General features: G+C 38.9%; 1 protein-coding gene across 1 annotated transcript; it reads right to left on the reverse strand.

The window, feature by feature from the left end:
- Positions 1–9,902: 9,902 nt before the first annotated feature.
- On the reverse strand, positions 9,903–12,544 carry LOC134753448 (KRAB-A domain-containing protein 2-like). The gene has a single exon (XM_063689324.1). It carries the CDS (start codon positions 12,499–12,501, stop codon positions 10,816–10,818), a length of 1,686 nt encoding a protein of 561 aa, XP_063545394.1. The 5' UTR covers positions 12,502–12,544; the 3' UTR covers positions 9,903–10,815.
- Between the last annotated feature and the right edge of the window lie 1,391 nt (positions 12,545–13,935).

The following is a 13,935-nucleotide window of genomic DNA, read 5'->3' on the forward strand; positions in this document are numbered from 1 at the left end:
TCTAAAGTGTCTAATTGATGTATGCAGCAAATTGCGCACTAATTCACTGTAAGCTAGACCTATATTCCACATACTTGCCGAACACAGGCAAGTCAAGCGCTCCCAAAAAAAAAAAACCTAGAAAACCAAGAAATACAGGCTGACAAAAAAGCAGTTGCAAAAATAAGTACCTATTATCGTAGTTCGTATAATTTAGGAGATAAATTTATACTACATATATATATACTACATTTATATTTTTCTGCACTTGACTGGTTTTTCTGCACTTGACTGGTTTTCTGCACTTGACTGGTTTTTCTCTGCACTTGACTGCTTTTCCAGTTACCTTACAAATAGACAACAATTGGTTAAGATTGGGGATTCAACAAGCAGCAAATCCCAAACCTGCTTCGGCGTCCCACAGGGCAGTATCCTCGGTCCCTCGCTTTTCATTACATACATTAATGATCTTTTTTTTTTTTTTTTATAAACTGATCGGCGATTGGCCCTAGTCACACCTGATGGAAAGTGAAGACAGGGCCTAAGATGGAGCTCACCGGTTCAGTAACAGCCTATTCACTCTTGTTTTAAAGAGACCGAGGTCATATTGATCAGGGAATACAGATGGCGGGAGCGCATTCCATTCCTTAGCCGTCCGTACCAAAAAGGAGGAGGCAAAACGTTTCGTCCGAACGAATGGAATGTGGACCACGAACGGGTGCATACGCTCCCCGCGCCTGGATGTCCGATGATGGAAAGGGGAAGGTGGGATCAGGTCGTGCAGTTCCTGTGCGCACTCCCCGAAATGTATCCGATAGAACACCGATAGGCAAGCGACTCGACGGCGATGCTCAAGGCTCTGTATCCTTGACTTGACCGATGGATCATCACCAAAGAGTCTATGAGCCCGGCGCTCTACCGAGTCCAGGGCCGCCAGCTGATATTTGGCAGAACCGTCCCATAGGTGGGAGCAGTATTCCATGCACGAGCGTACCTGTGCTTGGTATAGGGAGAGAAGCTGATTCGGCGTGAAATACCGCTTCACCTTAAATAGGACACCAAGTTTTTTGGCAGCAGTTTTAGCCCTAGACTCAATAGTCGACCCGAAGTTTAAGTTTGATTTTAAACTTAGACCGAGAAGCTCTAAAGTGTTGGTCACGGGAAGGGACACATTTCGGAAAGTGGGAGCCAAGGTAAACTGGCTCCGTTTTGCAGTGAAAAGACACGCCTGTGTTTTAGTGGCGTTGAATCCAACCAAGTTGGCCTTCTTCAAAACACTATCACAAACTCTGAAATTATCTGCTATGCTGATGACACCGTAGTTCTTTTTAGTGGCAATACATTTTTGATTATGGTGATGTTTGTTATCCGGACTTAAACGAAGAGCTTCTCGACAAATTGGATCGCCTGATGAATAACTGCATTCGCTTCATTTTTTGCCTCCGCAAATATGATCACATTTCTTCCTTTCGCTCTCAGCTTGGCTGGCTTCCAATTCGACAACGTCGCAATATTCGCTTGCTTTCCACTCTCTTTTCTGTGCTTAACGATCCACACTCTCCTGAGTACCTCAAATCCTTATTTCAATACTACGGCATTTCTCGCGACCGCCAACTTCGCTCTTCTGGCAATATGTCTCTGTCCATCCCTTTTCACCGAACCGGGTTCATGTCGTATTCGTTCACTGTGCAGGTGGCGCGCCTTTGGAACGGACTTCCTTTTAACATAAAAAATGCGCCAAATAAGTTCGCGTTCAAGAAATCCTTACGTGCTTTCTATGCTAGCGGAAAGAAAGTTTCTTAGTGTATTTTTATTAGTTTCATAATGAGTCGTCGTTATTTATATATATATTATATATAGTATATATGTATATTATATTTGTATATATGTGATTATATGTTATTTTTATTTTATTTTTGCTGTTGTATTTGTAGCACCGCCCACAATTTCTCTGCTTAGCCTTAAGGTTGACTGGTAGAGAATGCCTTATGACATTAAGTCCGCCTTTTGTACTGTAAGGTTTTCTTTTGTGCAATAAAGATTAAATAAATAAATACATGTGAGGAAACTTACATGTCAGCTGAGATAGGTCTATCAAAAATAACGAAATGGCTGGATCACAATCTTCTCACATTAAACATGAACAAAAGTTACCACATCCCATTCTCAAAGACTTCTGCCTCCTCTGCTCCGCTCACTTACAACCTAAAGATACACTCCTGCGTCACAAACAACTTAAGCTGCTCATGTGGGTCTATAAGTCGATGCAGCACCGTCAAATATCTGGGCGTTATCTTAGATGAACACCTATCTTTTAAACATCACTTGTCTGGTCTATCAAAAAGAGTAAGAAAACTTATTTACTTAGTGAAACGGCTGCGGGACTGTTCACCTCTTAGTGTCCTTCGCGTTGTCTACCATGCCCTGTGCCAATCTGTTATACAATATTGTATTGCAGTTTGGGGCAGCGCAGCCAAGATGGCACTCCTCGAACTTGAGCGTGCGCAGCGTGCTGTTATCAAAGTCATGCTAAGAAAACCTTTCAGATATCCTACCGACTCGCTGTACCTATATAATGAATCGGGGTTCCTTAGAGTCAGACAATTATTTATTCTCAACGCAGTGTGTAGAGTTCACAAAAGTATTACAAACTTACCGTTAAGAGACCTTATTATGAACAGACGTATATATAGAGTCCCAATACCTGCTGTCCAAACATCTCACGCCAAGAGATTTGCTTCGTTCATGCACCATGTTACATTTATAACTCTGTCTGCAAAATAATCGATCTAAAAACATGTACCTTATCTAATGTTAAATTTAAACTTAAAACATGGTTTGTGACCCTATCCTACAATGATACTGAAGATATAATACATTCTCATTTTTTGGTCTGTCTTCTAGTTGTCCTGCCTCGCTCGCTTCGCTCTCCTACACTACACCTTACACACACACACACACACACACACACTAACATTCACATACACACCCTCACAAGCTCAACTTCATCACCTTATCACCCATTCTCACACATAATTTTTAAGTTATCTAGATTTAATTTGTCCAATGTTCCGTTTCATACTCTTTTTGTTTTGGTGAGTCCCAAGATACAGGCTCAGCCTAGTTTGGGGCTTACCGGACACCCTTTTGTGCATGCCACTTTCTAATTATTCTCAATAAATTTATTCTTATTCTTATTCTTATTCTTATTCTAAATACCGCGATCGTAAATTATTTTTCTCAAAAATGGACGGCAAAGTCGACGTTGCCGGTTAAAAAGCTGGTCGCGAAGTGCGTTGTTTATGGTCAGTCAAAAAATTAAAAAGTTAAAAACATTGCAGTCTCGATTTCGAGACTGCAATGTTGCATACAAATTCCATTATTTGTCGAGTTCCAAACTTTTTAAAAGTTGAAGTGGCCATATCAAATGAAGGCATAGGTCCATTAAACAGCCAAACAGATGATCAGTACTTATTATTATAATGTTGGTACCGCGACTATTTAGGTGTCTCGAATTGGTTGGCGTATTTTCAGCAGAAAAATACACTTCTATTTTTAATATAAAAAAAAACGGCGGTAAAGCAAATGTTTTACTTTTTTCTGTGAAAATATATACATAAAAACGTTGCTTCTGTAAAATATTTCTATTATATTTGTATTTATTGCGCCATTTTTGAGAAAAGCACTATATATGACTCGGCTGGAAGGCTACTTGCTGGCTTCGGATTCAATTAAACGGACTCCCAAGGTCGTCCGTTTAAAACGAATCCTCAGCCAGCAAGTAGCTACTTCCGAGCCTCGACAATAATGTACTATATTTTGTAGAATAGAGAATATTACGCGAATTTCTGCGTAGGGGGCGCCTCTACCAGATAGTTCATGCACGCTCTCTATAGTACGTAGGTACAGTAAGTATTCGTTTTTATACTAAATACGATAGGTAAGAAAAATACGATATGCACTCATAATATGTGTCTACCTGTGTGTAAAATATCTACATCTAACGAATAATTCCTAAAATATCTTACTTATCTGGTTCAGCAATTGTTTGATTGCGATAGTTGCGATGCGGTAAGCAATTTCAGTAGCACCCCTAAACGCACGAGATTCGCCGTGAAAGATGGCCGACTAGGGCGTTACGTGTGTGTTAAGCTCGCCAGCTCAACTCAAGCGCTTTATCTTCTTATCAACAAATACTTAGGTACAGCGAGCTGCTAAATTGCATGGACGCATTATAAATGAATGAATTCATAAAAAACCATTCAGTTTTGGATACCTATACTCACACTACCTTGTATATACTGTCCGCTCGCCAATTCCGTGCATTCGGAGGTCAAGGAAGTGGGAGGGTGTGCGCCGCGCCCGTACGTACAAAATGACACTACTCTGTCATGACGCCCAACATTGAATTCGCGCGCGGACAGTACCTACATCTTCCTGTGTAAGTAACTACGTGTTTTTTTGTAAACTTTTATATTACTTTTATAAATCTGCCCAGTAGGACGTTCAGCAAAGTCTGGACACAGCTTTTTTAAACGAAAGGGATTGGGCTATTAGTATACAGAATAAGCAATAGTACTACCCTCAGGCGGACACGCTATACATCAAAAATCACTTGAGTTTCTATGTGTGAACGGCAGTAACGGCACGTCTGTACGTGCGTCATTGCGTGAGTAAGTTGCTTAAAAACAGTACTGAGCGGCCGGCAAACGGCCGTCAATCTGCTGTCGCGGGGCGAGGCAATTCGAATCGGGGCGGGGCGGTGCGTGGCCGTTCTGTATGATAATACTATTACTTATTCTGTACAGAAAGGACACTTCATACAAACCCGAAGTTTGACAGCGATTCAGGGACGAATAATGCTGTCCCTTTCAAATGTATGGCAATGGCACTATCCCTTTCGGCTATTCAGGGTTGTCAAAATTCAAGTCATTATCTTATCTGAGGTCGTGCACGCAAAGGGACGTCAAGTTGTGCCATGCCAACCCCAATAATTGCTCGGAGCAATGCTGAGCCGAACGGAGCCAAGTTTGCCCGAAAGGAGTGTCTCCCCACTGCTATTAGTCCCAACACAGGGAGAAAGCTGGTAAGCGACTTCATCTGCACTGCTAAATTTCTTACTTGACAGTATCAGACTATTTATTTTATGCACAAATTCCAAGAAACTGATCGCTACAGTCACCACCATATATCATCATCAACCTGTCCTGGCCGGTTTCGGCCACGGCGACTGGGTTTGTACTGGCTAGTGATATGAGAGCGACGATCGCGAGCTCTCAGGTGGCTGACGTAGCCTATTTTTGCAGTGAATGTACGGCCACACTCACCGCAGGTCAGCACCCCTCCGACAAAATTGTAGTTAATGACCGCAGGTGGTCGGGCCTTTACGCCTTGACGAGTTAAAGACCACCATATATATTGTAGTGGCCAAGGTGCTCAGAAATATCTGAACATGCACTTTAACGTCTTGATAACAATGGTTTCGTTCAGATATTTTTTGAACAAATTGGTTCTAGGTGCCTAGCCAAGATACCAATCGTTTGCGCGACCATCTGACCTTCCAACCCAGAGGGCAAAATAGGCCTTATTGGGATCTGTCCGATTTCCTCACGTTGTTTTCCTTCACCGAAAAGCAACTGGTAAATATCAAATGATATTTCGTACATAAGTTCCGAAAAACTCATTGTGCACTCTTGCTTTTAGCAGAGAGAATTGATTGGCGGTGTACTGCGCCATATGTTTTGCGGTCACTGAATTGTCAAATGTCAACTTTCGAGAATCAGAGTTACCGCAAAATGTATGGAGAAGTACAGCGCCATCTCGTTTACCTAACAAATTCGAAGCACGAAAATGTCTTAGATTTTAATCAATCGATGTATAGTCTGCATCTTTTCAAATGACTTTTTCGTTTAAGACGGTAATCTGTTAAACGTGTGTCGCTCAATGGGCGACCGCACGCATAAAAGAAACAAAGGCTTTTGTTTGACAGATTACCGTCTTAAACGAAAAAGTATTATATATATTTGCTTTTAGTCAAAAAATGTAGGTGCCTTATAAATTATAATAGCATTTACCCATCTAAGCTCTTAACTCATTTTATAGGATCATAATTCATAATACCAAAGATAGATATAACTCCGTAATAAATGGATACAGTCTAAGGAAAAAACGTGCCTCGAAAATGACGAAAATTTGATTCTCGATCAGATGGCGCCACTACCTTTGGCCTACTCTCGTATAGATGGCGTTGACGGTTTCGTTTGTTATTTAACAATTTTAACGCATATCAGTGAAAGAACATGGGTGAAAATCATATAAAATAAATTAATGCAAATAAAAAAAATCATTTATCCATATTTAAATACATTTTATCGTATTTTTATAAATTTTCATTTTTACTTTTAAAGTATGTCGATAGATGGCAGTGAATTTACAGTGGTTACAAAATTTACTATGACAGTACCGCTCTATCTTATTATATCCTCTTTGTACATACTATTATATGTAAGGTTTTAATACACTAGGCACCTAATAAGGGGGTCTGACAGAAAAACGTTGTACTTACCTACAGAATAGTAGATTGTACAACAAGGGCACAAAGCGATTCATTACTATACGAGGCAATTTATTGGTCCGAGCGGCAGCGAGGACCAATATAGCCGAGGATAAAAATAGGCTTTTGTGCCTGAGTTATACACACTGCTTTTCACTTCGATTGTGAGTAAAATAAAACAATGGCAAACAAATAATAGTACATTTCGATGCTAGTGCGGAAAGTATGTCATTACTCCACGAGTACCGAGATATCTTGCCACGAGCCGTAGGCGAGTGGCAAGACTCGGGACGAGTGAAGAATGACATTTCCGCACGTGTATCGAACGACGTTTTTTAATACAGTTGCGAAAAAATAAGAAAAGCAACAAGTGAGGAATGGAATTCGAAACATTTATATTATTAATTCTATGACATCATTGACATTGACATTATGAAGAGGTGTTTTTCTAGCTTTTATTCGACTAGAATAGATTTTTATTGAACCCACTTCAATGAGTTTTTTTTTCAAATGTATGTTTTATAAGACAGAAACAATTGTAAATATTAAAACATTGTACTATTATTACCTAAATATCGTTATTTACGATTATTTGTGTATCGTATATTTATAAAAACAATATCGAATGTTGCCTTTGGAAACTTGAAACATTCTTGCAGTAAGAAAATACGCCTCTTCTTTGACAGGCGTTCCGTTCCATTCAGACAACTTATTAAGAACGGTTTTTCAACATTAAAAAATAAACGTGTTATAATACCTATACTTATAATGATGAAGAGGTAAGTAATAAAATATGAAATATGCATATTTTTCGTATTCTTATATTAACAGTAAGTTTTTATGTTGACTAATATTAACACTCATCAATAAGTAGTCATCAACAAGTAAAAATTTAAAAAAATTGGAAAAGTAAAAAGCACTAGTTCGCAAAAACCAACTTTCCGCACGCTAAACAGCCACGAAAAGTAGCACTTTTTTAACAACTGTATTAAAAAATACATTTAATAAAATTTTAATGTGAAATTTGAACAATTAGAAGATTACGTACTTTTGTAGCCAAATATTGAGCATCGGGAGCGGTGTTTAAGAATCAAATGTTTCTACATGGTTTGCCGTAAGAACCTTTGATTTTTTGGTTTTGTGCCCATTTCTTCAAGACTTTCTCTTTTCAAAAAACATGTAAGTTTCACATAGGGTTTTATATTCACGTCGTTTTTCACCTGCAACGTACTTTTAAGCATAGAGTACACACTCCATAATGTAGGCGGCTTCAATTTCTTGGACAATTCGTCGAAATATGTTAAGAAAACACCTTCCGAGAAAGTATCGACTAGTTTTTCGGCTCTCCAACTCATGAAATTTTCGTATACAGTAAGATATTTTTGTTTGGATTTCTGCGGCAATAACATTTTCACCTCAGCAGCTCGAACAAGCCTACTTTCGTCACTCCCTGGAGTGAGGAAAGTGCGACTTTCACTCACTCCAGGGAGTGAAACAATTAGCTTTTTAATTTAGTGAAGGCCATGAACCTCATACTACGGTACGGTACGGTACGGTACATTACGGTACGGTATGGTACGGTAAGGAACGGTACGGTACGATACGGTACGGTGTTAAAAATAAAAAATAAAAGTCCGGTCCGGTCCGGTCCGGTCCGGTCTTATTCTCGTCTCGTCTCGTATGAACTGAACTGAACTTTAAAATGTTCTCACTACTGAGGTGAAAAATTATGTGTGCAACACGAGAGCAAAGTTATTTTACATCTCGCCAACCAACTTTCCTCTTTTGTTGCACAAATAACTATTTTCGCTTTCCTTTCCATTAAAGTATTAGGCGAAACTGTAATTTCCTCCTCACTCGACGACATTATTAAAAATAACAATCGTAAAACAGCAACAAATTGCAAAGCCGCAACAAGAGCTTCCCGCCAATATTATTATTATTATTTTTTTTAACACGTGATATTTACCTTAAGCCCACTGCACACTCGTGCGCGAATCGCGGCGCAAAGCCGCGAACGCGAGTGTGGTGTCGATTTCGCTGATTAGCGAATTGTTGTCCACACTCGGGTTCGTGGCTTCGCGCCGCAATTCGTGTGGAGGGGGCAGTCTTTAATCATACTGCCAAATTATAACTACATTTTGTAGTTTATTTCTATAATAACTATGCTGTATTGTAAGATTTTAATGATTTAGTAATATATAAAACACGGATTATTAAAAAAACGGGCCGAATTAAGTGGAATAACAATATTACCCGAATATGTTTTATTGTGTACTATGGCAGTGATTTGATTGTCTTAGTCTTTAAAAAAATATTATTATGTGCACTAGAGCATAAAAGTAGCATTTTGTGCAGCCTACATCTAGCACAAAGGAGAACTACGAGCATGAGAAGTAAAAATTATTTTTTTAGGTAGGTACCTAGTAGTTATCAGACGCCGCTCGAACATATTTAAGTGAAATGCCATGAGACTGTGTGAATGCCAATGTCTCAAGCTAATGTTTCAACGAAATAATCATATGTATGTATGTATAACCTCTTGTATAAAACACAGAACACAAATATGGCATAGAATAGGCAGTACAAAGGTGAAGTTAAGCCTTTAAGGGATTTCTTCCAGTTGACCTTAATCATTATGTTTAAACACTTTAAACTAAAGCCATGTTTTAGTTCATGAGAGATTTCCATTTCCCAGGCTATTAAGGATATTGCAACTTAGTTGCAAACTATTTAGAATTCAGCTTGCACGGAACATGGATCTTTGAAAGTTTCAAGTTACTTTGATCTTGTTATTTAAAACTTGTTTGTGCAGGAAACAAGTCAAAGAAGATTGTCAGTGACCTTGGAAATCCATACTAAATTATCATCATCATCTATGTCGTCTTATATCCGTTTTTAATTTATGACCCATTTCGTACCTTGTCACAGTGACAATCAGTATGAAAGTCGCTAGAGACCTCATACTATTGTCACTGTGACAAGGTACGAAATGGGTCCGAAGGTCCGAACCTACCAAGTTCAAGAGATAAATGCAAATTAAATTTTATTTCTTCCAGCAGGGCAACCGAGACGGCATTGAGGAAGCGTTACCAATTAGAGATGCCACGTAAGTATGTTCGGCAACTAAGTATAGGGCCTATTCGCTCAATTCGCCGAATATTCGGCCGAACACTCAAAATGTTCGCATGTTATTCGTTCGAATATTCGGCCGAGAGGAGCCGATTATTCGGTATTCCGCCAAAACCACTATTCGGGGCATCTATTACCAATACAAAATAAAAATTATGTTTCCACGATAAAATAAACCACCGTTTAAGAGAATCAAACTTCTATTAAGTATTTACTTTACACGTTGAACGCAATAAATATTTCTTATGACAACAATGTGTAGGTATCAATTCACAATCTTCTACTTAAACATTCAACAACTAGGTATTAGAAACGTACTTATATAAAATACTATTAAATTCGTAACAAATTAACAATATTCCTTAACACATGCAACACTTTCATTCACTAGCGGTCCGTACAATTACAAACTAATCTTAATCGAGTGGTCAAATTTGGAACTAACGGCATCGAATAACTGCACTTTTGCGCTTCATCGACGGTGGCGACATTGTTACTCGCAAAGATAAGTTTGTTCAGCATTGTCATTCCAAATGTTTACTGGGCTCGTGCGAGCCGAATGCACAAAAACCAGTCTAAGAGCGTTCTTCGATTACGCACACTTGTTAGAGCTTTGAAAGTCAGGTGACACTAGACTTATGGCGCTTGACTCTACTGCGCTCGCGCAATCAATTACACAGCGCCTGCCTATTTACAACGATATGATACGATGCCAAATGACCAGTATAACTCATACCTTCAACGACGCATAGCTGTTATTCATCTCGGGATCCAGTTATACTAGATAATTGTTGTGAAGCGCGTCCTTGCAACTTGCTATTGATGGCTTGTTGTCAGGCAGAATGCTCAGTCGGAGCGGCAACGGCGCGGCGCGGCGCGCGGGTTATCGGCAGAGAGAAAGAGATGGAAGTAGTTGCTTCCTCGCCGTCGACGCACGCGATGCGTTCATTCCATATCTTTCTTTTATTACATGGGACATCTTTCAACAGTAGGGTGACCATTTTATTTGTTTGGTCCGCCATCAAAAATTAAGGAATGTAGGTAGGACGAAATCATACATTGTCATTCTGAAGTAGTAAAATACTTAATAAAAAAAACGAAATTATTAACACCTGCATGTTTCTTTGGATGTTAATTTAAATTGTGATTTTTCAGTCTTTAATCGTTATAATATCGGTATCAATCTCGTCGTATTTGCGTTTCACCTTATCGTTCCTTTTCGTGAGCGTACATGAGGTACACGTTACACTTAAAACGTCTGGGGAAATGTTAGGCTGCAATAATCTATCAGAACAGAATAAATGCACATTTCTAACACATTTGGTACATATGTAGGCTGTTTTTATTTCAGTTTTACAAACATGACACCGTTTGTTCGAAGGTTTTGGCGATTTTTTGCTTTCATCTTGCTTTTGCTCTTTTAAAATATTATTACTGTTTATTGCGTTCGCAATATTTTCGAATGGTGATAAAACAAGTAGCGGCTCATTCACGTTAACTACTTTTATATTATTACCGTCTTCCAGACGCTTCTTTTTAAGGATATTAGGTATATGATTAGGTTCGTTTTTCGAATTAGACTCAGTTGTTAAAGGTAGTTGAGGCAGTATTGATGCAGATTCATTAGGGGCCTCGGTTATCGTTATCAAACAATCTTCATCATCTTCGCTGATGCCATTCTCTTCTTGCAAAATTAAAACTTCCTCACTATCACCATCTAGTATTGTGGAAGAACTTGATTGACTATTATCATCTCTAGAGGTTAGACGAGGAGCAGTGACAGTAGCACTTTCGTTATTTAACCTATTTTCTCCAGGCTTCTCATTTCCTTGTCGTTTATCTTCTTTACCTTTTCCAGCAAAGGGACGTTTAAATACAGATGAATATGGCGATGGTTTATTGATACTCATTTCAGAGTTATTATTCCATTGAACCATATAACATCCCATAGCCCAATTGCCGCTACCAGTCTCAGATTGCCATTCTCGAAGCATTGCTATTACATCTAACGGAGTAATAACTGGCATTTTCACTGGCAACACCAGACTTATATTGAATACACTGTGTGCAGTGTTTATTATGCTCATCACTTGGTTGAAGAAGGGTCTATTGTACGTCTCTAGTTTCTCTGGTGGTCCAAAATCGAAGAATATCTTCAGTAATTCCATGGCTGTCTCTTGTACAGTGTCTGTCATGAGCGGTCGCAAAAGCATGAAACTTGTGAACCTATCTATGTAACACAAAATATGTTTAAATTGATTATCTGGCTCTTCAGTCATGTCTACTAAACTTACTTGCCCTCTAGAATTAAATATTTGAGGTATCCTTTCATCAGCTCGTCTATTTATTCTACCGTTGAGGTTGCAAACTTTACAAACGGCCAATAAAAAGTCGATGCTAGTTTTTGGCACGACGTAGTTGCCTTTTTTTATTGTGCTCAACATTTTCTCTTTTCCTCCGTGTTTAGTTTCTAAATGAGCATCGACCAAAATGGCAAAACAGTCTTCCGCTGGCACGATTTGAACAATAGGATCATCCGGCAGCAATCTTTTACAAATTAATATTTCTTCACCATTTTTTTCAATAATTTCGTATTTGTGTGCAACTTTATACTTCGAATGCAACGAAGGATGTCCAACTGACATCAAAAACTGCCTCTCTTTTATAAGCTTTTTTATTCTATCCACGACCGCCCGCGTATATGGTGACATTACAGGTAACTTCCTGTTCGCGTAATACATTTTAACTTGTTCCAAGTAACTTTTTTTCACTTCGTTGTTATTAAAATGTTCACTGGATTTTGATAACGCATGCTCTGATGTTAGAACGTCCGCCATTTTGCGTGGAGCGCGCGGCACTGACTCGGAATGCGAGTATCGCGCAGTGCACGCCACGCGTTGGGCAAGAACGAGACGACCATCTGTTACGCGCTTAGAAGGAACGAGACAGATAAGATTCATTCACGGAGCCGTTACGCCAAGGCGGCGCGGAGCGCGGGCGCGGCCATGAGGAACGTGATGAACTGATGACGAAACAAGTCGGTCGGTTACCTACTACCAAGGCCATAATGTACTCGACTGTGATCATGTTCGTTGTAAACGTTTTTATTCCATTGCGCCATTAACACGTATTGTTGAAATACTGGTTCTACAAAAGGCGCAATGAGCAAAAACTTAAGTTGACTTACTTAAAAACCTTGTTGCTTTCCAGATTTACTAATTAAATATGTAGTTTCACTAACCAATACTTGTTCTTATAAAATATTAACAAGAGAATCGTTTATATGGTATTCATAGTCAGCTATAGTATGTACCTACCTAGAGTAGGTACCTAGATAATGATCTGTAAGTTAGGTATTAAGTTTAAAAACTACTTAGGTTAGATTTTTATATTTAGTATTAAAATAGTCTTGCAAACCAATTTTGATGCGCCTTGTTGAGAAACTGGTTTGCCGTTTGCCACAAAAGGCATTAAGTACTTATATTAATTTATTTTATGATAGGTAACCGGAAATGTAGTTACCTACTTAATTAATTTAAAGCGGTTAATACGACAAATATTTTGTGGATAATTTCCTAACCTAACTGTAATTATATCGTGGATAATTAGCTAATTTAGTTTAGGTAAGTAATAAGTACCTACGTAGATCTGGTTATTTATTTATTTAGTACATAAATACCTACTTAAAGTACTTAGGTAGGTAGGTACTTTAAGTGCCAAAAATGATTTCCTGACAAAAATGTGTGGGGAGATGTGTGACTGACCGTCAGTTTATTTTATGACGATTGCTAACCGGCCGTTAATGGTACATGGTACCTAGGTAGGCAAGTAGGTACATTACATAATTAAGTGAAAACACCCTTTAATCCCTTGGTTAAAGTAAAAAAATATTTTAAGTAGGTATTTGAAAGTAGTATTCCTAAATTCCTAGACGCCTTAGGTGAGTAGGGTACGCCAGTTGTTCGCTTACGCAGCCCTATGTAAGCGAACAACCCGCGAACGCGAAGCGAAGCCACGTAGGACACTTCTATATAGGTACTTATCAAAGGATTGATTCTTCGGAGCAAAGGAGAGCATCGCTTCGCTTCGCGTTCGCGTGTTGTTCGCCTACGTAGTACGACTAGTAGACGCAGCGAGAAAGCACAAACGTGGCATAAGAGCTTATTACCACAGAATAACTAATAGTACTACCATAGAGTAACTTATACTAGAGCGGTACTGTCATAGTAAATTTTGTAACCCCAGTAAATTCACTGCCATCTGTCGACACA

The sequence above is a fragment of the Cydia strobilella genome, chromosome 2 (assembly GCF_947568885.1).
Source record: "Cydia strobilella chromosome 2, ilCydStro3.1, whole genome shotgun sequence".
Taxonomy (NCBI): domain Eukaryota; kingdom Metazoa; phylum Arthropoda; class Insecta; order Lepidoptera; family Tortricidae; genus Cydia; species Cydia strobilella.